Genomic DNA, 25,408 nt, shown 5'->3' with positions numbered 1-25,408 from the left:
GACAGTGTGAATTTGAAGGACATTTGGAGCACTTGACATTGGCCATGAAGTAATACTTCACAAACTTTTGACTGTAGAGACCCCAACCCTGAGTAAAGCCATAGCGATCGCCCAAGCGTTTATCTCCACCAGTGACAATACCAAACAAATCTCTCAGCACACAAGTGCTGCTACAAGTACTGTGAACAAAGTAATGTTATTTTCAAATCCTAACGTACAGGGCAGGTCACACATGCCTGCAGCTGCACGTCCGCAGATGTCTCAGAATCCACCATCAAGGGTGATGAATGCAAGGCCATCCAACACCTTGTTGATGCTGCGGGGGTGATCATAGTTTCCATTCATGCCGCTTCAAAGGATGCGTTTGCAAGGGCTGTGGAACAATGGGACATCTCCAACGCATGTGCAGGCGAGCTGCAAACCCTGCTAATCCTGCAAACCACTATGTTGCAGAGAAGGACAGATCCACAGTGGATCACGACGAACCAGAGCCTCAGACCGAGGAGGCAGAGGTATATGGGGTGCACACATTTACCATGAATTGTCCCCCGATAATGCTGAAGGTTGAATTAAATGGACTCCCAATGTCAATGGAGCTGGACACGGGCGCGAGCCAGTCCATTATGAGCAAAAAGACTTTCGATAAATTGTGGTGCAGCAAGGCCTTAAGGCCAGTCCGGACTCCCATTCGCACTAAACTGAGAACTTACACAAAGGAACTGATTCCTGTAATTGGCAATGCTACTGTAAAGGTCTCCAACGATGGAGCGGTGCACAAATTACCACTCTGGGTGATACCGGGCGATGGTCCCACACTGTTCGGCAGGAGCTGGCTGGGGAAGATACGCTGGAACTGGGACGACATCCGAGCGCTCTCGCCCATCAACGACACTTCATGTGCCCAGATCCAAAACAAGTTCCCCTCGCTGTTCGAACCAGGCATCAGGAAGTTCCAAGGAGCAAAAGTGCAGATCTACCCAATTCCAGGGGCACGACCCATCCATCACAAGGCGAGAGCAGTACCGTACATGATGAGAGAGAGGGTGGAGATCGAGCTGGACCGGCTGCAACGAGAGAGCATCATTTCGCCGATTGAATTCAACGAGTGGCCCAATCCGATTCTTCCAGTCCTCGAGGGAGACAGCACCGTCAGAATCTGTGGTGATAACAAAGTAACTATCAATCGTTTCTCCCTGCAGGATCAATACCCACTACCAAAGGCAGATGACCTTTTTGCAATGCTGGTGGGAGGAAAGATGTTCACAAAGCTGGACTTGACCTCGGCCTACATGACGCAGGAGCTGGAGGAATCATAAAAAGGGCCTCACCTGTATCAACACGCACAAAGGTCTCCATTTATAACAGATGCCCGTTTGGGATTCGATCAGCCGCGGCGATATTCCAGAGGAACATGGAAAGCTTACTGAAGTTGGTCCCATGCACCGTGGTCTTCCAGGACGACATCTTGGTTACATCGGGACACAGTTGAGCATCTGTAGAACCTGGAAGAGGTTCTTAGTCGACTCAACCGCGTGGGGTCAGGTTAAAATGCTCGAAGTGCGTTTTCCTGGCACCTGAAGTGGGAGTTCCTGGGGAGAAGAATCGCGACGGACGGCATCAGGCCCACCGATTCGAAGACAGAAACAATCGAGAACGCACCGAGGCCACAGAACAGAAGGAGCTGCGGTCGTTTCTAGGACTTCTGAACTACTTTGGTAACTTCTTACCGGGTCCCGGAACACTGTTAGAACCACTGCACGCTTTACTGCGTAAAGGAGATGAATGGGTATGGGGTAAAAGCCAAGAAAATGCCTTTGTAAAAGCTAGAAAATTGTTATGCTCAAGCAATTTGCTTGTGTTGTATAATCCATGTAAGCGTTTGGTACTAGCATGTGATGCGTCATCATACGGTGTCGGGTGTGTATTGCAACACGCTAAGAATCTGGAAAGTTGTTTATGCATCCAGAAGTCTGTCTAAGGCTGAGAGAGCCTGCAGCATGATTGAAAAAGAAGCGTTAGCGTGTGTTTATGGGGTAAAGAAAATGCATCAATATCTGTTTGGGCTCAAATTTGAATTAGAAACTGACCATAAGCCACTGATATCCCTCTTTTCTGAAAGTAAGGGGATAAATATGAATGCATCAGCCCGCATCCAGAGATGGGCGCTCACATTGTCCGCATACAACTATGCCAGCTGCCACAGAAAACTGTGCCGATGTTCTCAGTAGGCTGCCACTGCCCACCATAGGGGTGGAAATGGCACAGCCCACAGATGTAGTTATGGTAATGGAAGCATTGGAGAGTGAGCAATCAGCTGTTACCGCCCGACAGATTAGAACCTAGACGAGCCAGGACCCCTTACAGTCCTGAGTAAAAAACTGTGTGCTTCATGGGAGCTGGTCCAGTGTCCCATTAGAAATGCAGGAAGAAATAAAGCCATATCAGCAGCGCAAAGATGAAATGTCTATACAAGCAGACTGCCTTCTGTGGGGTAATCGGGTAGTGGTACCAAAAAAGGGCAGGGACACTTTCATTACTGATCTCCACAGTACCCACCCAGGCATTGTAATGATGAAAGAGATAGCCAGGTCCCACGTGTGGTGGCCCGGTATCGATGCGGATTTAGAGTCCCGCGTGCACAAATGTAACATGTTCACAGTTAAGCAATGCACCCAGGGAGGCACCACTAAGTTTATGGTCTTGGCCCTCCAAACCGTGGTCTTGGATCCATGTCGACTATGCAGCCCCGTTTTGGGGAAAAATGTTCCTAGTGGTTGGAGATGAGTACTCCAAATGGATTGAATGAGAGATAATGTCGGCAAGCACATCTGCTGCCACCACAAAGCCTGCGGGCCATGTTTTCCATGCACGGCCTGCCTAATCTCCTTGTGAGTGACAATGGGCCCTGTTTCACCAGTGCCGAGTTCAGAGAGTTCATGACCAGCAATGGGATGAAACAGGTCACATCTGCCCCGTTCAAACCAGCATCCAATGGTCAGGCAGAGAAAGCAATGCAAACAATCAACCAGAGGTTGAAGTGGGTAACTGAAGGCTCACTGCAGACTCACGTATCCCGAGTCCTGCTTAGCTACTGCACGAGACCCCACTCGCTTACTGGGATTCCACCTGCTGAACTGCTTATGAAAAGGGCACTTAAGACAAGGCTCTCGTTAGTCCACCCTGATCTACACGAACAGGTACATATGATAGTGCAAATATGTCACACGAAATTGAGATTAATGATCCTGTCTTTGTGTTGAACTATGGACAAGGTCCCAAGTGGTTTCCCGGCACTGTTGTGGCCAAAGAGAGAGTAGCATGTTTCAGGTCAAACTTTCAAATGGACTCAACTACAGGAAACACTTGGACCAAACCAAACTCAGATTCATGGACTATCCAGAGCAACCCACATTAGACCCTACCATTTTTGACCCCACCCCCAACACACACACCAGTGGCAACCGGCCCAGCGGTTGACCACGAAGCAGAACCCATCACCCGCAGCAGCCCAGCAGGACTCACCACACCAGACAGCCCAGCAAGGCCAGCTGCACAGCAGCCCTGCGAGGGCCCAACAAGCGACTCACCAAAACCAGCATTTGCACCGAGACAATCAACCAGGGAAAGAAAGGCCCCAGATTGACTCACCTTGTAAATAGTTACACTATTGACTTTGGTGGCGGGGGGGGGGGGGGGCGGGCGGTGGAGGGGGAAGAGAAAAAGTGTTGTTATATATGTAAACCTGTAAATATCTTGTTTAACCACCAGAGGGCTCATCCCCTGGAGTCCCAAGGGATCCCACAATCTTTACTTTGAGCTCACAGTATCTGGTCAGACTCTTTATTCATACATGACAGATACAGTTTCCCTTCTTCTACCCTTAATTTGAGTCAACATAAAACTCTGCCAATCCTCAGTATTAGACACTTTCAACTATTTATTTAAAAATGCTAAATGTTGTGAAACTGTTATTTTGCTCCCATGCACAATACAAATTTAACAGAATGACTTGAAACACAAATAGCACTGACTTAAATACAACAGTCTCATTCTTTCGTGAGGGAACCGAATAATGGCCCAACTGTATCAGCTCATTCGAACAGTCTGGGCAGTCCAAGGGATAGAGCAAACTGTCACATTAAACAACAGGAATGGGAAAAAAAAATTAAATTAGGAAACTTTTCTTGCTGGCGAGGACTGAGTAGCACAAACTTCTGTCCTTTTATTTCTAAAACCTGGCTGGTTAAAAACCCTGAACCAAGGCAAGCTTGGCCGGCTTTGATCTTTGACCTGTAGTCAAGCACTCATTTTATTTTCTTGGAACTTTCACCTTAAAAAGAGTATATATATTTCAGAAATGAAAGCACAACACTTTGTATCACATGGTTCTCACCAAGTGAGCTAGTTACAGGATAGCATCATATTTTTCCTTTTAGATTGCCAAGTTGTATGGTTCTTCACCCATCATTAAGAAAGATCCAGGATGGATGTGCAAAGTACCAGTGCCACTACTGATCACCCACACGTGCTAAATCTTACTCATGCGCAGAAGCTTTGATGTTGCATCTGATCCTCTGAATTCACCCAATAATGTAAACAAAGTGTATTCAGAGCACCAGCAATCTCTCAGCAATTCCATTTGATATCCCACAATATATAATACAGGGAGGTCCAAGCATTGCTGACGTTTTTCTTGGTAAATGTGAGCGCTTAGTGATAATACATTGATACATAACATCCATTGAACAGTATTAGCTAGGTTTTTTGAAATTAATATAAAATATTATAAATTGATTCTTGCTAGGATTATAAAACGTTAAGGGTCAGCAGAGAAAGTCCCATTTCAATAATCACTATAGATGGTGCAACACTTTCTGCCCCTCACTCATTTTCTTAGCGATATTTCAACATTTACTTGGAAAAAAAGATGTAACTGGAGAAATATTTGAAAAAAGCTCTGACAGCACTATTACACCTATTTGCACAAGGCTTATCACTGAAGAATCATATTTCCTATGTTTACGAATACAAATGCTTGAAACTTTTCATCGTACTTTACCTAACAACTTGTCCAATCAGTTGCCCAACCCAAACAACAACTACAAAAGCTCCATATGATAGAACACCTTCTACCTCAAAGCCCAGAAGGATAAAATAAAAGTCTCTGCCACCCACAACGGTGTAAATGCAAAATGAATTTTGGCATTTTAGCTCAATTATTATTAGTGTTATGCAGGCTCATAGGACAAACTTGCCCAGAGTTTTACAATCTCATTCAGAGAGGCCATGAGAATGGAAGGGAGGGGAAAACAAAAAATCACAATTCCAGTAGGGGGTCTTCAATCGGTGGTTGAGATCGTGTAGTGTGTTACTCAGCATGTACAATAGGCTGCCAAAGTTGAAACCTATTTATTTTCCCAGCACGGTTACAGAACAAGAGGGCATAGCCTTAAAATTTAGGAGGGAAATTAGGGAGCACTTTTCACACAAACAATAGTGGAAATCTAGAACTCTCTTTCCCCAAAAGGCTGTGGCTGCTGAGGCAATTGAAATTTTCAGGACGGAGATTAATTTTTTTTTGTTAGGGTAAGTGAAGTTGAGGCACAGAGCAGCCATGATTTAATTGTATGGCGGAACAGGCTCGAGGGGCTGAATGGCCAACTTTTATGTTCCTATTATATTCCTTGTCTTACTAAATACAAAATCTTACAACAACTAACATGACATTTATGTATGGACAAACACATCATACATGTAGTGAATATTACTCAATTATAAAACAGCTATTTTTCATATAAATAAATGAAAAGGGGATTTTCAAAAAAATCTCAAATGGACACAAGTATTCTATTATTTATTCTATAAAGTATCTTTGTCAGCAAATGCTTGCCATTGGAGTCACTTCCATGTATAAAAGGAGGCAGTACAAATGCCTCAAATGCCACAGATCACCCACAAGTTGGCATTGCTCCCTGCTCCTGGATGCAAAGCATTATACACAAATATAAATGGTTACAAACTGGCAATGTGAAACACTTGGGTCATCATTTTGTTCTCGACAAAGATAGCCGGAACTAAATACAGGTCAGGAATATGAATTTTACATTGCTGACCTGTACAAATTATGGGCAGAAATACCAAGTCATAAATGCAAATTTTGAGCAACACAAGGGGATAGAGTTTCTGCTTTGGGCGCAATCAGTAACATTTGGGCAAATTGCACCCAAAATTGTGCTAGTTTTGAGAAGCTTTTTTTCCCCCCCACAAGTTTCTGCCCAAACTCATTTACATAATCACCAAATGCAAAATCTGCTATGAACCAGTGCAATCAGGCATCATTTCAGAATGTAATTTTTTGATTGGTGGACGGGACCGCCCTCTGGCGTGATTCTTTGTAAACCAGTACAAAAGATCGTGAAAACTTGATTTGCGCTGAACGGAATTTACGGTTAAAATGCTGCGATCTTTTGCGCTGATTTGACAGAGTTCCGGTGAATTGCGGCAGAAAATAAGAGATCTTATGCATGTGCAGACACTTCAATGTTTAGCCTAATTATATCTGGTTAGATTGAGCAAATAAAATCTTCTTAGCACACCAGACATCCATTGTTCCCTCTAAGGTGCACTGCTGCGCAGCCATGCACACGTCCAAGAGCTCTGTGCACGTCACATTAAATGCCGTGCAGAGAACTTGACTGTCGGACAGCTGGAGCGGGGCCAGAACGCAGACAGAGTCGTTTGCGAGTCACGCAACCTCAGAGCCGATCCTACTTGGAAAGTAACAAAAGAGAGAGAGAGAGAGAGAGAGAGTTGGGGCAGCGGCCACAGAAGGGAGTGGGTAAGGGGTTGGTTGTGTCGGCCTCCGAGAAGTTCACGTGCTGCACACTGAAGCTGGAGGAGCCGTGCTCAGCCGGTTTGCCATGGTGATGAGGGCAGCATCTCCCTCCTCCTCATTTGGCGCCACGGTTCTGGGGGCCTGTGTTACACAAACTCCACGCTCCCAATGAGGCAAATGGGTGCGGGGGCCAGTCCGGTCAGAGCGAGGGGCAAGTCCGATCGGAGTGAGGGGCCGGGGCCAGTCGGGAGCAGACCAGCTTAGTGCAGCCAACCATCTCTATGGGGCTGGACGAAGCTTTAAAAATCAGCGGGAGAGATCGGTAGATAACCACATGTACCTCATCTTATTAACCCTGTTACAGGTGAGTGAGTCGCCAAGTTTTACTTGCAACAAGTGCGTAAGATGGGTCTTTGTTGCTGTCAGATGGCAGTGACATGTTTTAGGAGAGGAAATAAGAAATGGGTTTGTGCGAATTTTGATTGTACGTGAATCTGCTTTTTCAAATAAAATTATCTTACTGCAGGTGGGTTTGTAAGGTCAGGCTTTCAATCATTTGGTGAGGCAAGGAAGCATTTTAGCAGAAAAAAGAAGAGTGATTAACACAAGTTTAACTTACTTTTATTTGCTACTTTTTAAATAAATGTAATATTGCATCGGGGTGGATTTATGGTTTTCGTTAGCTGCTGCTGAAGGTTAATTAAAAACCTTATCAAAAGCGGGAAATATTGGAGCTTACTGGCGTCAGGTTTATATTTTTTTTATAAATGTTAAGGCTTTTCTACAGGCCAACACAATTAGCACATCTGTCTGCTGAAGAATTCAAACTGCCTGGGGACAACAAATGTTGCCTTTGTCAGAAGCAAAAATATGAGATTTCTTTTTAATTCAGAAAATTGTTTATAGACAGAAGAAAATACAGTAAAGTGATGTTAATTTAACGGTAAACAAAGTTGTAGAATGGGCATGTAAATGACAAATGAACTTCCATAATAGAGAAGTGTGAGATGGTGCATTTTGGTAGGAGGAATAAGGAAGCATCCCACTCCTTGGAAAATAAGATGCTAAATGGGTTAGAAGTACAACGGGATCTAGGGGTATCGATTCATAAATCATTAAAAGTAGCAACGCAGGTTAAAAAGGCCATGAAAATGCAAATAAAGCACCGAGGCTCATTTCTAGAGGAATAGAATTCAAAAGAAGTTAAGTTATGTTAAACTTGTACAGAACCTTGGACACAATTTTCCCCAATGTCATTTTTTTGCATATTGCCAGAGTTACACCTGAATTTTTTGGCCCTGACTACTCAAAAAAAGTAGCAAGTTTCCCCGTTCTATTTTTTTGAAATTGGTGCCGTGCAGCCTGTCCTTTAGTTTCGGGGGACTGGAGCCTAATATCTGCGCCGAAAAAACAATGTCCCCACTTCTGTGCATGCGCCAAAAAAAAAGGAAGTTTTTGACATGACTGCAATGGGCGCACAGCTTCCAGTCTGCATTCGGCCATTTTTAAAGAGCCAGTTGTGTGTGAGAACTTTAATTCCCATTGGAAAAATCGGAGCTGCAATACATGATGTAACACGGCTCAAGGACCAAGAATTTCTTACAGGATGAGGTGGAGGCACGAGTTGCTGTAATTGAGGCCACATGGCATGAACTGGACACCAGCAGAGGTCATATAAAAGTTTCACCAAATGAAAAGAAGAAATGCTGCAACCAACTTGCAGAAGATTACTGTGCAATGGTGACCACCCAGAGGTCTGGATGCCAGTGCAAAAAGGAGCAGGACCTTGGTCAAGTAGTTAGTGTAAGAAATATTTTCATTAATTCAATGGAATTGCAATTGTAAATGTGACCATCTGTATGTGTCCCACCCAGCAAAAAGACACCCTCTCTTTTTAAAAAAAAAGTTCTATTTTCATCTTTGCAGAGGAAGGTGGCACACAACAAAAAGGGAAAGAACTCGAACAGGAGGAGGCCCGTCAAATCTGCATCCACTGACACTCTCCTTGGAAGAGCAGGTTGCTGCTTTGATGGGTCCTGCCTGGAGAAAAGCAACCACCACTGCACAAGCTAGGCCCAGCGTCGAGGAGGTGCGTGGAGAGGCGGGAGTTCCGGGGTCGGCGAGAGGCCTATAAAGGCCAGTGATACCGGGCCCAGCGTCGAGGAGGTGCGTGGAGAGGCGGGAGTTCCAGGGTCAGCGAGAGGCCTATAAAGGCCAGTGAGACCGGGAGCAGCGTCGGAGGTGCGTGGAGAGGCGTACTTGTGCAGCTACAGGGAGAAGGCAAAAAAAGTAGAAAGAAACAGAAAGGTGACGTCACAGCCAAGGGGGTAAGTGATTGGTGAATAGTTTTTCTTTTTTCTCCTATAACAGTGAGTAAACTTTAGCATTGTTGTTGCCAATTTAAGTTAATCTAAGGGTTAAGTCATGACAGGAGAGCTCGGTCACGTGATATGCTCCTCCTGTACCATGTGGGAACTCAGGGATATTTCCGGTGTCCCTGACGACTACGTGTGCAGGAAGTGTATCCGTCTCCAGCTCCTGACGGACCGCGTTGCGGAATTGGAGCTGAGGGTGGATTCACTCTGGAGCATCCACGATGCTGAGAACGACGTGAGTAGCACATGTAGCGAGTTGGTCTTACCGCAGGAGAAGGGTCCACAGCCAGATAGGGAATGGAAGACCAGCAGGAAGAGTAGTGCAAGGAAGGTAGTGCAGGGGTCCCCTGGGGTCATCCCCCTGCAAAACAGATACACTGCTTTGAGTACTGTTGGGGGGGGGGGGGGGGGGGGGGGGGGGTGACTCATCAGGGGAGGGCAGCAGCAACCAAGTTCATGGCACCGTGGCTGGCTCTGTTGCACAGGAGGGCAGGAAAAAGAGTGGGAGAGTGATAGTGATAGGGGATTCAATTGTGAGGGGAATAGATAGGCGTTTCTGCGGCCGCAACCGAGACTCCAGGATGGTATGTTGCCTCCCTAGTGCAAGGGTCAAGAATGTCTCGGAGCGGGTGCAGGACATTCTAAAAAGGGAGGGAGAACAGCCAGTTGTCGTGGTGCACATTGGTACCAACAACATAGGTAAAAAAAGGGATGAGGTCCTACGAGACGAATTTAAGGAGCTAGGAGCTAAATTAAAAAGTAGGACCTCAAAAGTAGTAATCTCGGGATTGCTACCAGTGCCACGTGCTAGTCAGAGTAGGAATCGCAGGATAGCGCAGATGAATACGTGGCTTGAGCAGTGGTGCAGCAGGGAGGGATTCAAATTCCTGGGGCATTGGAACCAGTTCTGGGGGAGGTGGGACCAGTACAAACCAGACGGTCTGCACCTGGGCAGGACCGGAACCAATGTCCTAGGGGGAGTGTTTGCTAGTGCTGTTGGAGAGGAGTTAAACTAATATGGCAGGGGGATGGGAACCAATGCAGGGAGATGGAGGGAAACAAAAAGGAGACAAAAGCAAAAGACAGAAAGGAGATGAGGAAAAGTGGAGGGCAGAGAAACCCAAGGCAAAGAACAAAAAGTGCCACTGTACAGCAAAATTCTAAAAGGACAAAGGGTGTTAAAAAAAACAAGCCTGAAGGCTTTGTGTCTTAATGCAAGGAGTATCCATAATAAGGTGGATGAATTAAATGTGCAAATAGATGTTAACAAATATGATGTGATCGGGATTACGGAGAAGTGGCTCCAGGATAATCAGGGCTGGGAACTCAACATTCAGGGGTATTCAACATTCAGGAAGGATAGAATAAAAGGAAAAGGAGGTGGGGTAGCATTGCTGGTTAAAGAGGAGATTAATGCAATAGTTCGGAAGGACATTAGCTTGGATGATGTGGAATCTATATGGGTAGAGCTGCAGAACACCAAAGGGCAAACAACGTTAGTGGGAGTGGTGTACAGACCTCCAAACAGTAGTAGTGATGTTGGGGAGGGCATCAAACAGGAAATTAGGGGTGCATGCAATAAAGGTGCAGCAGTTATCATGGGTGACTTTAATATGCACATAGATTGGGCTAGCCAAACTGGAAGCAATACGATGGAGGAGGATTTCCTGGAGTGCATAAGGGATGGTTTTCTAGACCAATATGTCGAAGAACCAACTAGGGGGGAGGCCATCTTAGACTGGGTGTTGTGTAATGAGAGAGGATTAATTAGCAATCTCGTTGTGCGAGGCCCCTTGGGGAAGAGTGACCATAATATGGTGGAATTCTACATTAGGATGGAGAATGAAACAGTTAATTCAGAGACCATGGTCCAGAACTTAAAGGCTAATTTTGAAGGTATGAGGCGTGAATTGGCTAGGATAGATTGGCGAATGATACTTAAGGGGTTGACTGTGGATGGGCAATGGCAGACATTTAGAGACCACATGGATGAAATTCAACAATTATACATTCCTGTCTGGCATAAAAATAAAAAAGGGAAGGTGGCTCAACCATGGCTATCAAGGGAAATCAGGGATAGTATTAAAGCCAAGGAAGTGGCATACAAATTGGCCAGAAATAGCAGCGAACCCAGGGACTGGGAGAAATTTAGAACTCAGCAGAGGAGGACAAAGGGTTTGATTAGGGCAGGGAAAATGGAGTACGAGAAGAAGCTTGCAGGGAACATTAAGACGGATTGCAAAAGTTTCTATAGATATGTAAAGAGAAAAAAGGTTAGTAAAGACAAACGTAGGTCCCCTGCAGTCAGAATCAGGGGCAGTCATAATGGGGAACAAAGAAATGGCAGACCAATTGAACAAGTACTTTGGTTCGGTATTCACGAAGGAGGACACAAACAACCTTCCGGATATAAAAGGGGTCAGAGGGTCTAGTAAGGAGAAGGAACTGAGGGAAATCCGTATTAGTCGGGAAATTGCGTTGGAGAAATTGATGGGATTGAAGGCCAATAAATCCCCAGGGCCTGATGGACTGCATCCCAGAGTACTTAAGGAGGTGGCCTTGGAAATAGCGGATGCATTGACAGTCATTTTCCAACATTCCATTGACTCTGGATTAGTTCCTATCGAGTGGAGGGTAGCCAATGTAACCCCACTTTTTAAAAAAGGAGGGAGAGAAAACAGTGAATTATAGACCGGTCAGCCTGACATCAGTAGTGGGTAAAATGATGGAATCAATTATTAAGGATGTCATAGCAGCGCATTTGGAAAGAGGTGACATGATAGGTCCAAGTCAGCATGGATTTATGAAAGGGAAATCATGCTTGACAAATTTTCTGGAATTTTTTGAGGATGTTTCCAGTAGAGTGGACAAGGGAGAACCAGTTGATGTGGTATATTTGGACTTTCAGAAGGCTTTCGACAAGATCCCACACAAGAGATTAATGTGCAAAGTTAAAGCACATGGGATTGGGGGTAGTGTGCTGACATGGATTGAGAACTGGTTGTCAGACAGGAAGCAAAGAGTAGGAGTAAATGGGTACTTTTCAGAATGGCAGGCAGTGACTAGTGGGGTACCGCAAGGTTCTGTGCTGGGGCCCCAGCTGTTTACACTGTACATTAATGATTTAGACGAGGGGATTAAATGTAGTATCTCAAAATTTGCGGATGATACAAAGTTGGGTGGCAGTGTGAGCTGCGAGGAGGATGCTATTAGGCTGCAGGGTGACTTGGACAGGTTAGGTGAGTGGGCAAATGCATGGCAGATGAAGTATAATGTGGATAAATGTGAGGTTATCCACTTTGGTGGTAAAAACAGAGACAGACTATTATCTGAATGGTGACAGATTAGGAAAAGGGGAGGTGCAACGAGACCTGGGTGTCATGGTACATCAGTCATTGAAGGTTGGCATGCTCTTGGTCTGGAGGGTGGGATTGGAAGATGTTGTTCTCCTTTCGTCTCGTCGGCATCTGAACATTCCCTCCCTCATGTTCCCGGACAGTGTTCCCATTTCTCGTGAGCGTGTTGTTACTTTCCCCGACAGTTGTGATACATCATCACCGACCCCACTGATGGGGTCTAGGAGTGATCACGTAAGGTCAATGCTCTCCACACTCGTTGCCATCATCTGAGCCACATCAGTTAGATCCTGCACCTCAGGAGAACGCTGTCGAGCTCTCCTTGCCCTGGGTGTGCCTTGCTGCATCCCACTGGAACCCGCAGCCTCGGACGGTGGGAAACCATGGAATGTCCCAGCAACACTCGTACCACTGTGGTTACATACATGACAAGGTGGGTCTTCAACTACCAGCTGCTGCTGCCTCATGATGGCTAAGTTATGCAGCACACAACAGTGAACTAACTGACAATCGCAGGGGAGTATTGCAAGTAGCCTCCGGAATGCTCCAGGCATCAGAAACGCTATTTGACGATACCAATGGTCCTCTCTATCATGTTGCGCGTCGCAATGTGCGACATGTTGTATTCGCAGTCAGCTTCCGCCCGGGTTAGGCATAGGGGAGTCATGAGCCAGGTGGCGAGGCCATACCCTGTGTCTCCCAGTAGCCAGCTCTGCCCTTCTGGCTGCTGCTGAAACATGGCAGATATAGTGCTCTCGCATAGGATGAACGCATCATGGGTGCTCCCAGGGTATCTTGCATCAACTAACATGATGCATTGCATGTCGTCACACACGAGCTGCACATTAACAGAGTGGAAGCCTTTTCTGTTCCTGTACACCTCGCAATCCTCGAAAAGGTGCACGCAATGTGATGTAGGTGCAATCAATGCAGCCCTGTACCTTTGGGAAGCTAGCAATCCTGGAGAAGCACACAGCCCTTTCACACATTGCCTGGGCAGTCATGCGGAACTTTACGTAGTCATTCCTCCGGGCATAAAGTGCAGCAGCCATCTGCCAAATGCAGATGTGTTGCATGTTGAGAAATGGCGCACACATCCCAAGTTGTGGCCTGGAACAATCCAGATGCATAGAATGAAAGTGCAGCTGTAAACTTCACTTCAACTGACAAAGAGGTCCTCCTGACGCTTCCAGATTGCAGGTCTGCTTCTACTAACTCACAGATCTTGGTTACAACTTCTTTGCGGAAACGCAGCCTCCTTATACAGTCTGCATCATTCAGGTGCAGGTACGAATGCCTGTCTCGATATACCTGTCATGGGTAAGACCTCCTGCCCATCATCCTACATGCTCCGAGGTTCCTCATGCGATGATGTCGAATCAATTGTCACCTCCGCAGCACCATCAGGCAGAAATTTGGCAGATGGAGTATAATGTTGGAAAGTGTGAGGTCATGCACTTTGGCAGAAAAACCAAAGAGCAAGTTATTATTTAAATGGAGAAAGATTGCAAAGTGCTGCAGTACAGTGGGACCTGGGGGTCCTTGTGCATGAAACATAAAAGGTTAGTATGCAGGTACAACAATTGATCAGGAAGGCCAATGGAATCTTGGCCTTTATTGCAAAAGGGAGAGTATAAAAGCAGGTTAGTCTTGCTGCAGTTGTACAGGGTATTGATGAGGCCACACCTGGCATACTGCGTGCAGTTTTGGTTTCCATATTTATGAAAGGATATACTTGTTTTGGAGGCAGTTCAGAGAAGGTTCACAAGGTTGATTCCAGAGATGAGGGGGTTAACTTATGAGGAAAGGTTGAGTAGGTTGGGCCTCTACTCACTGGAATTCAGAAGAATAAGAGGTGATCTTATCGAAATGTATAAGATTATGAGGGGGCTTGACAAGGTGGATGCAGAGAGGATGTTTCTATTGATAGGGACGACTAGAAACAGAGGGCATAATCTTAGAATAAGGGGCCGCCCATTTAAAGCTGAGATGAGGAGAAATTTCTTGAGGGCTGTGAATCTGTAGAATTCGCTGCCTCGGAGAGCTGTGGAAGCTGGGACATTGAATAAATTTAAGACAGAAATAGACAATTTCTTAAACGATAAAGGGAATAAGGGGTTATGGAGAGCAGGCAGGAAAGTGGACCCGAGTCCATGATCGGATCAGCCATGATCGTATTAAATGGCGGAGCAGGCTCGAGGGGCCATATGGCCTACTCCTGCTCCTATTTCTTATGTTTTTCTATTCTTAAGGCTTGCACGAGGTATTGCATTGTCAGTATTGCCCCCATGATTAAATTGTACCTTTGCAAGAAGCTCAAAACGGCAGGCAGCACAAGCTTCTTTGTTGTCTCTCTCCCAAAGGTTGATGTCCAAGTATGGACATACCCAGGTTTGAGCATGCGCAATGGGCTTACTTAAGATTGGGAAACACTCCTGCCCACCCCCCCAGGCTTCATTTGATGCTGCTTGCTGCATAGTGCAAGGCTTCTCAAGCCTTCAGTTCGGCTTCCACCCACCATGGGCTTCTTTTGATGCATCGTGGCATAGTAAGGGTTCACATCCCTTCAGTTCGGCTTCCACTACCCCCCGCCCCAGCTCCCCTGGGATTCTTTTGAAGCCGAGCCCAGAACCGAGGGACCAATTCTGCCGGCCGACGCTCCGACCTTTGAGCCCAGTTTAGAGACATTCGCTGGTGGCGTGGCACTTTAAAAAAAAAAAAATCAAAGCTTAAATCATTGCATGAAACTTCCATTCTCTGCATTTTCGGTTGGAAAACATTAAGCTTGATGATGCATATTTGTGTGTTCTTGTCACCCTCCAAAACTTCGCCTAAAAACAATGGCGTCGTTCTGCACCGCTTTTTCTTACGTGCCTAGAAGTTTTTTGGGAGAGGTCACATACACACCATTCTAGGAGAAATGTAAGGTGGCCAAACTTGCACAATTGTGAAAAACTGGCAGACATCAGGTTACACCCCCTATGATGCAAAAAAGAAACCAGCTAAAAAAAATCGTAACTGAGTTACGTTGGGGCACAATCTTTGGGGAAACTTGGATTTTTTTTCCATTTAGGCCAAAAAAAGCGATGCGTGCCAAAATAACGGAGCAAATCACTGGGGAAAATTGAGCCCATAGAATTTTTACAGCTCTGAAAGAGGTCATTCTGTCCATACCACCAGTGAACTAGCACTTGGTCCCATTCCCCATGCCCTTTCTCCATACACTTTATAAAAAGAAAACTCCTTTTCAAATATTTATCCACATCCCTTCTTCCACCACTACTCCTGCTGGCGCACACGTTCTAATGACCCAATGCTTTTTTTTTAAAAAAATCTCCTAACCTCTCCCTAAACTCTTTTGGTTCACTTCCGCAAAAGGTTAGATTGGCCATTATTCCATCCTTCAGTATTTTCAGCGTTTGCAGATTACCAACTGTAATGTGTGATATCAACTATATTTTCCAGTATTCAAATGATTCAATCAAAATTACCAATGCCACCTGTATATATGTACAGAATAAAAAATGGCAGGCAAAGATCAATGGGAGTAATTGTTTATGGAAAACTGAGTCATCAGGAATCCTTCAAATAAGTGCCAATCATATATATTTTATGATGTATATGCTTTATGTCTTACAATTTGAAAAATGGCATACATTTATGGATTTTAATATAGACTATGAGCACTTTATTACTGTGGTCATATGAACCAAATTGTTTATGAAGTACATAAAAGAGTAGGTTTAACCTGTATAAGTTGCATGCTTCCTGTAATGTGACATGTGTTATAGAAAAGTAATTGGGTTCATCTAGCTCCTTACAGTTGTGGGTCTGTAGTGTGAATTTGTATTCGCTTCATATATTTCTACCCCTTTCACCTCAGATCTAGCCTGTAAGTTTCTGCTACTTTCCAAAACGATAATCATGTTCCACTTCTTAAATGATTCAACATTCACTGTACTTAATTGGCTGTTTAATCTCTAGCTCACACATCTATTTACACAGTACACAGCTCTGTTTGTATTTGATCAGGAAACTAACATGACCACCAAGTTGAAAACTGTGGCCATCGTGTTAAAAAAAGAATGTTAAACTTTCAAGTTCTGGTGGCTAACATGTATCTGTACACATCCTGTTCTCATCACTTCCTAAGCTCGCTGACCTACATTTGTGAAAATAAAAGTCTCATCCTTGCGTTCAAATCCCTCCAGCGCCTTTCCTCTCCTTACTTCTAACCGTGTCCAACCCCAACACCTTCTGACAACTCTGCATTCCTCCAATTATGGCCTCATGTGCAATCCCGACTTCCTTCCCCCCCCCCATCCCCATCATAAGCGTCTGTACCTTCAGCTATCGAGCCCCTAATCTTTGGAATTGCCTCCCTAAACTTCTCTGCCTAGTTTCAGATCTCTCTCCTCCTTTAAGATGTTCCTTAAAACTTTTGTCGTATTTGGCTTGGTGTCAGTTTTGTTTGATTATTCTCCTGCAAAGCACCTTGGGATGTTTTACTATGTTAAAGGCACTATATAAATGCTGATGATGTCGTCAGAAATTGGTAGCTCTGGTCAAAAAATGATAGCAGCATAGAATATTGTTGAAATGTGAATAAAATCTTCTACAATTTATATTTCTCGATCTTATTCTTAACAATTATGCCCCAGATGATGGTGCTAGATTCTCACAAAAGAAGTTTTGCATAATTTCCATTTCATCTATCGTCTTAATAAATTGGCCTGAAAACTCCCAAAGCCAAAACCGATCGTATCCAGATCCCGGCAGAGCTTGGGTGTATTCCCTCAGATTCCTGCTGAAAGTACGGAGAAAGTAATGCCGAGTAATCTTGGCCTCCATGTACATACTCATGTAGAAGACTAGAAATGTAGGTCATTTTGGGGGGGTTAAAAGTGGCAAGTTTTGTGGTGGATGCTACTGTAACTCAGTCTGGAGAGTACACTCACCAACTCCTAGCCCACTCCAGATTGCATATTTTTGGATCCAAGTCTCCAATTCCCCTCTCTCAAGCTCCAAGTTTTCCACTCCCTATCTGTTCACACTGCTGGTAGTACATGGAACAGTCAGAATTCAATTTCCCACTCTCTCGGGCACCATAGTCACTGATAGGAGATCTTACAAATGGATCAATTCTTTTGTTTTGACTGGAAAGAAACAAGGTGGGCAGGGAATAGGGGCAGGTTATCTTGTATGTAAGAATATATGGTAAGGTGATTGTCATGCAACTGTCTATTAAAAACTGTACAATTGAGAACTTCTCTAACTAAACTGACTTTTTTTTTCCTGATTGGGCACTAATCATGGCCTAACCTGATTCAGAAACTTCTTGCAGTGATGGCGTCCAGGTACATTAATAAACCTATAATAGTCCTGTCAGTCTATTAATCAAGTTTCTCTTAAGGAGGAGATGTCTTCAATGTTCCCTCTAATTTTGTGTACTTAGCGGGTCACAAACTACTTGGAGCGCGACCTTTTCATCAGTGAGCAAATTTTACAACAACAACTTTTACACCAGCAACAGCAACCATTTAAAATGACATACAGTAGTGCCATATTGCCAGCCCACTGTCTCAAATCATGAAACAAGCAGACAAGGGGCTCAATATTCCCCAGTGATTTGCACGTTTTTCTGGCGTGCGCTGCTTTTTTTGGCCTAAATTTTAAAAATCCAAGTTTCGCCAAAGATTGCTGGCCAGCGTAACTCAGTTACAATTTTTTTACATTCATTTTTTTTAACGTCATGGGGGCGTAACCTGATGTCTGCACCATTTTTCACATTTATGCAAGTTTGACCAACTTACATTATTCTTAGGACGGCGTATGTGACTACTCCCAAAAAACCTTCTGGGCACTTAAGAAAAACCAACGCACAGTAAAAAAAAATCAGCACAGAAAGATGCCATTGTTTTTCGGTGAAGTTTTGGAGGGAGTCAAGAACACATGTGCATCACAAAGCTTAATTTTTTCCAACTGAAAACGCAGAAAATGGAAGTTTCATGCAATTCTTTAATTTTGGATTTTTTTTTTTTTAAAAAGCGCCACGCCACCAGCGAATGTCTCCAAACCGGGCTCGTGGGTCGGAGCTGCGGCGGGCTCTGGGCTCGGCTTCAAAGGAAGCACGGAGGGGAGGGGTGGGGGTGTGGAAGCTGAAATGAAGGCACGAGAAGCCTTATACTATGCAGCAAGCAGCATCAAATGAACAAATGAAGCCCGGGAACTGGAGGGGTGGGGGGGGCAGGAGCGCATGCTCAGACCTGGGTGTGGTCCATTCTAGGGCATCGACCTTCGGGAGAGAGACAACAAAGAAGCTCGCCCTGCCTTCCGTTTTGAGCTTCTTGCAAAGGTACAATTTAATCATGGGGGCAATACTGAATGCCATACCTCGTGCAAGCCTTCTGCATGATGGTGCTGCGGAGGAGACAACTGATTCGATATCATCACATGAGGAATCTCAGAGCACGTAGGGTGATGGGCAGGAGGCCTTACCCATGTTGGGTATATGGAGACAGGCGTTCATACCTGTACCGACCAGAATGATGCAGAGTTGTGAGAAGGCTGCCTTTCTGCAAATAAATTGTAACTGAGATCTGAGAGTTAGTAAAAGCAGACCTGTAACCTAGAAACATCAAGAAGACTGCTTTATCAATTGAAGTGAAGGTTACAGTTGCACTTTCATTCTATGCATCTGGATTGTTCCAGGCCACAACTGAAGATGTGTATGCCATTTCTCAACATGCAACACATATCTGCATTCGGCAGGTGATTCCTCTGAGCCTATAGTGCTGCAATGACTACATAACGTTTCCCCATGACTGCCCAGACAATGTGTGAAAGCACTGTGGGCTTCGCCAGGATTGCTGGCTTGCCAAAGGTACAGGGCTGCATTCAATGTACCCACATCACCTTGCGAGCACCTTTGGAGGATGCAGAGATGCACAGGTACAGAAAAGGCTTCCACTCCATTAATGTACAGCTTGTGTGTGACGACATGCATCGCATCATGTCAGTTGATGCAAGATACCCTGGGAGCACCCATGATGCGTTCATTCTACACGTGAGCACTATATCTGCCATGTTTCAGCAGCAGCTAGAAGGGCAGAGCTGGCTACTGGGAGACAAAGGGTACAGCCTCGCCACCTGGTTCATGACTCCCCTACGCGTAACCCAGACGGAAGGTGATCGGGAATACAACATGTCGCACATTGCGACGCGCAGCATAATAGAGAACCATTAGCATCTTGAAACAGCATTTCCGATGCCTGGACCATTCCGGAAGCTACTTGCAATACTCTCCTGAGATTGTCGGTCAGCTCACTGTTGTGTGCTGCATAACTTAGCCATCATGAGGCAGTAGCAACTGGTAGAAGAAGATCTACCTGAGAGGAGAGTGTTTGATGATGAGTAAGACGCATATGACGAGGACGCCATGCAACTATCTGAACCCAGAGCACGATGGCGGGCTTTGCTGCCTGAAGGCTCAGCGGCAACTATTCCAAATGGACCATGTTTACTGTTTGGACCTGTTCCGTAACGTCGTGTTGTGTTAATGGAACAAATAATGGAAATGATTCAGTTATAATTTAAAATATATTTTATTCAAAAGTTCAACATTTGTTTGTACTTAAATGAAAATATTCTTGTATCAAACTTTAAAGTTTTCAGTTAAGATCACTTACAAACTTGTAAATTTACATAATTTAGAAAAAACTTCTAATTTGAGAACAGTTACAACAACAACAACAAAGAAAGGCTGCACCCATCTCTCCTCTCCACCTTATTCTAAGACCGCCCGTTGCGCTTGGTCTTGTTGTCTCCACCCCTGCCCACAGGTGGTGGCGCAGCGTTTCTCAGGTTGGTACCAAGCTTATTCTTTCAAACATCTCGGTAATGTCCACTTCTTGATATGGGGGATAATATGGAAGACCTGGCTTGGGACTCTTCAGAGGCTGGCCTGGGATCGGAGTGGGAGTGGCAGTTGATTCTGTCAATGGGCGTGGGGTCTGGGCGTGTTCCCTTATTGCAGCAGCTAACTCCGACATTCCCTCCCTTATGTACCCTGACAGTGCCTCAACTACCTGCAACATTCCCTCTCTCATGTTCACCAACAGTGTCTCAGCTACCTGCGACATGCCCTCCTTCATGTTGAGCAACAGTGTGTCAGCTACCTGCGACATTCCCTCCCTCATGTTCCCGGACAGCGTTCTCATTTCTAGAGAGTGTTGTTACTTCTCCCAACAGTCCGGATACCTCATCACCCATCTCATTGATGGTGTCCAAGAGTGATCGCGTAAGGTCAATGCTCTCCACACTCATTGCCATCATCTGAACCACATCTATTCGATCTTGCACCTCAGGAGAGCGTTGCCGAGCTCTCCTTCCCCTCCTCGTCCTGGGTGTGCCTCACTCCACCCTACTGGGACCCGCAGCCTCGGACGGTGGGAAACCATGGAATGTCCCAGCAACACTCGTACCACACGAAAGAGGCTGGCACCTCAATGGGCGGAACCTGCACCTCCTCCAAAGTGAGTATAACAGTAAGGGCTTCATCTATCACCTCCCCTTCACCCCCATGCTCTTGGTCTGGAAGGTGGGATTGGAAGAGGTTCTACTCTTCAGGCTCATCCACGTCTGAATCTTCTGCATTGGCTTCAACCTCGTCAGGGTTGGCCTCAAGTTCTGCAAGATGTAACAGACAAATGGTTAGTAGCAGAGGAGGGTGGCATGTGTAGACTCACACAGCGCAGGCAGCAGGTTGATTTGAAGGACCACGATGAATTATAGCACATTGCATCAACCGAAGTGTAGCTGATGGAGACATCCCAATGAACTGAAGCATGGCTAGCTCGCGCAGTACTTAACAAGGCTAGAAAAGTGGAATTTGCAGGACTTGCCCTCTCCCTCGAGTGTGGGCCTAGCTTATGCAGTGGTGGTTGCTTTTCTCCAAGCAGGACCCATCAAAGCAGCGACCCTGCCTTCCAACGGTGTCAGTGGATGGAGATTTGACTGGTCTCTTCCTGTTCGAATTCTTTTCCTTTTGTTGTGTGCCACCTTCCTCTGCAAAGATGAAAATAAAACTTTTGAGGGTGTCTTTCTGCTGGATAGGACATATGCAGATGGTCACATTTACAATTGCAATTCCATTGAAAATATTACTTACCAAGGTCCTGCCACTTCTTTTTGCACTGGCCTCCAGATCTCGGGGTGGTCACCATTGCACAGTAATCTTCTGCAAGTTGGTTCCAGTGTTTCTTTATTTCTTTTGGTGAAACTTTTGTGTGACCACTGCTGGTGTCCAGCTCATGCCATCTAGTCTTAACTACAGTAACCAGTGCCTCCACTTCATCCTGTAAGAAATTCTTGGTCCTTGATCCGCATTGCAGCTCCGATTTTTCCAATGAGAATGAAAGTTCTCAAATACAACTGGCTCTTTAAAAATGGCTGAACGCAGACCAGGAAATGTACTGGGCATATGTGCCCATAGCAATCACGTAAAAAATGTCCTTTATTTTGCGCAAATTCGCAGAAGGGGGACATTGTTTTTTCAGCGCAGACGTCAGGCCCCCCCACCAGCGCACACTCCCCCCTAAATGATTGTCCCTTATTGTGAGTTTGAGACTCTCCAACCAGGGGAAACATCCTCCCTGCATCTAGCCTGTCAAGCCCTCTAAGAATGTTATGTGCTTCAATGAGATCACTTCTCACTCTTCTAAACTCGAGAGTATAGGCCCAATCTACGCAATGCCTCCTCATAGGACAGCCCTCTCATCCCAGGAATCAATCTAGTGAACCTTCGTTGCAACCCCTCGAAAGCAAATATTTACTTCTTTAAATAAGGAGACCAAAGCTGTACATGGTATTTCAGGTGTGGTTTCACCAAAGCCCAATATAATTGCAGCAAGACTTTTGTACTCCAACCCCCTTGCAATAAACAGTCATACCATTTGCCTTCCTAATTGCTTGCTGTATCTGCAGGGTAAATTTGTGTGATTCATTCACAAAGACACCCAAATCACTCTGAATCCCAACATTTACTAGTTGCTCACATTTAAAAATATTCTGACTTTCCATTCTTCCTATCAAAGTGGATAATTTTGTACTTCTCTACATTATACTCTCTTTCCCTCCTTTCTTGAACAGGGATTTTATATTTGCTACCTTCCAATCTGTAGGGATCATTCTAGAATCTAGGGAATTCTGAAAGATCAAATCCACTTTCTCTGTAGCCACTGCTTTTAAAAACCTAGGATGTAGGCCAGCAGGTCCAAGGGATTGTTTGGCTTATAGTCTCATTAATTTCTCCAGTACTTTTTCTTTACTAATATTAATTACGTTTATTTCCTCACTCTCAGTAAATCCTTAGTTCCCCACAATTTCCGGTGTGTTCTGTGTGTCTTCTATTGTGAAGACAGACACAAAATATTTGCTTAATGTCTCTGCCATTTTCTTATTCCCTATTAGAATTTCTTCTGTCTCTGTCTCCAAGGGATCAATGTTTAATTTCACTAATCTGTTCCTTTTTACATACTTGTAAAAGCTCTTGCAATCTGTTTTTAGATTTCTTGCTAGTTTACTCTCATTCTATTTTCTCCCTCTTTATTTTTTGATCATCTTTTGCTGATTTTTTAAAACTCTCCCAATCCTCAAGTTTACTACTCTTTTTGGCAATACTGTAAGCCTCTTCTTTTAATGTAATACTACCCTTCTCTCGTTAGCCATGGTTATACCACTTTTCCAGTAGAGTTTTGATTCCTCAAGGGAATGTATATTCATTGAGAATAATGAATTATTTCTTTAAATGTTTGTCATTGCTTATCTACGGTCATATCTCTTAATCTAATTTCCCACTCAGGGCTAATCCACCTCCTTTTCCATTTTGCCTATCTTTTCTAAAAGTCAAGTACCCAAAAATATTTAGTTCTCAACTTTGGTCACCCTGTAACCACGTCTCAGTAATAGCTACTAGATCAAACCCATTTATCACTTTTTATGCAATTACTTCATCTATCTTGCTTCGTGCATTCAGATCTAGCGCCTTTAAATTTTAACTTTTTGCTATTTTTCCCTGAAGGTGGCCTTCATCACTAATGTCTCTGTCCCCTTCCTGGCACAATCAGCTTGATTTTACCCAAATTGCTATTCTGCTCTACAGCCTTAACTTTCCTCTTCAGAGATTTACCTTGACCTAAACACTCCCTATGACAATCTAAATTGTGTCAAAATGAATCACTTCGTTACTTAATCGCAACGTCACGACGACAAAACCGATAAACAGTTCTTGTTCCTCTGGCAGACAAAAATGCAAAGACCCTTTAGTAGACTTACACAAGAATTGAAAGAACTTGCAAACATGCCAACAGACAATGAGTAAAGCTTTACTGACCAATAATGTAACTCATCACAAACAAATTCTGTAAACCAGTACTGTAAAAACTGTAAGACCTACGAGTGCAGTGCTTCTCTAAATACAGTATGTAGTGTGCTGTTTAATCCATGCCTCACGGTCAACCCATTACTGGCACATGTTTACGAGAGCTCTCCAAAAACATGTATTTTTCGCTCATAGCACCTGATTTTAATTTTGTTTAATTCAATGAACCGGAAATTCTAAGTCATGCTAATGTAATTGCAAATTACTTCTCTACAAGTTCTGACAAAAAAACCCACATAGATCTCTGAAAATACAACCGACATTTGATTGTGTTCATCTTAAACATGACCAACGTTTAACAAATCATTTCATGCAACTTCCGAATGATCCTCAATAATCAAAAACCTTGTTTTTCCTCTGTTTCCGGTCACAAACAAACAATCTTGCAAATTGCGAGCACCGGGTTTCGTATTTATCATTGCACACGCATATCTTGGATCTTCAGTGATTTTTTTTTTGCCAAACCCCTTCACTAATCCTCAAAATATTGCTGACTGCTGGCACTCTCAAGTATGTTAGCAGCGCAGGAATAAAAATGTGTAATTTCCAACTGGCCCGTCCAATAACTGACTCCACTTTGGATGGGTGACTGGTACAGATAGCAACTCAGCAACGTTCACTAATTCTAATAAATTAAATAAATATCCGGAGTAAACAGCTCCGTCCATTCAAATCTTGGTCTTATTTCCATTTAAAAAAATGATCAAAACCACAACAACCAGGAATAAACAAGTAAAATAAAGAACCTGAAACAAGGCTTCATTTTAGCAAAGTATTTTGTCAACTTTCCTCGTGATCTTTCTCCAACAACACAACCCGTCACTCCGTCGGCAAATGATTTAAGAGTGCTGATACTTGGTTGCACTTTAAAAAAAACATATTAAATCTTACCTTCGAAGCAAACTATCCAAAGACAAGCAATCCACAGGTTCCAATCAGCCCGTTTCAGCACCATCTCAGGACACGGCAAAGACTGGACGAGAGAAGCAAAGCTCTGGCTCTGGCCAAGTAGCAGAGTGCCTGCACTGCAGCGGAGCGAAGCCTCGCCGCTGCTGGCTGTGCTTGTGTCGGGTGTCTCAGGGTTAATTTGCCGGTATTGCCGGTGAGTTGCTCGCGATTCCACCCCAGAGCCTCGCGCAGCCTTTGATTGCCATTGATTGACAGCCGCCTCCCGTAACCTAGCAACAAGCGCGCCCCCCACCCACAGCGCCCTCTGCCCATTGTCTGCAAGTTGCGAATCTTGTCCAATCCCACTTACACATGCACTGTGCGCAGAAGTTTTATAGCAATGCTGGGGGTTTTTTTAATATCAATTTTTCTTGCATTGAACTATCTCCAAGAGCTTTTTGTACATTGAATTGTATTTGTTGATGCTTGCTATAGCGATAGTTGCTACAGTAAA

At 44.5% G+C, this 25,408-nt stretch overlaps 1 protein-coding gene across 4 annotated transcripts in view; it reads right to left on the bottom strand.

The window, feature by feature from the left end:
• The window catches only part of igsf11 (immunoglobulin superfamily member 11), a 344,662-nt gene extending 319,519 nt beyond the window's left edge, over positions 1–25,143 (bottom strand). For 3 of the 4 annotated variants that reach the window (XM_070893379.1, XM_070893383.1, XM_070893382.1), the window contains exon 1: positions 24,898–25,143. In XM_070893379.1, the coding sequence (XP_070749480.1) occupies positions 24,898–24,961 (64 nt within the window). In that variant the 5' untranslated portion in view covers positions 24,962–25,143. The remainder of the gene's footprint in view (positions 1–24,897) is intronic. The other variant, XM_070893381.1, reaches the window with a different exon arrangement.
• Between the last annotated feature and the right edge of the window lie 265 nt (positions 25,144–25,408).

This window comes from Pristiophorus japonicus, chromosome 11 (genome assembly GCF_044704955.1).
Source record: "Pristiophorus japonicus isolate sPriJap1 chromosome 11, sPriJap1.hap1, whole genome shotgun sequence".
NCBI classification, from domain to species: Eukaryota; Metazoa; Chordata; class Chondrichthyes; family Pristiophoridae; genus Pristiophorus; species Pristiophorus japonicus.
The sequence above is the reverse complement of the archived record's forward strand: the minus strand, read 5'-3'. Positions and strand labels throughout refer to the sequence as shown.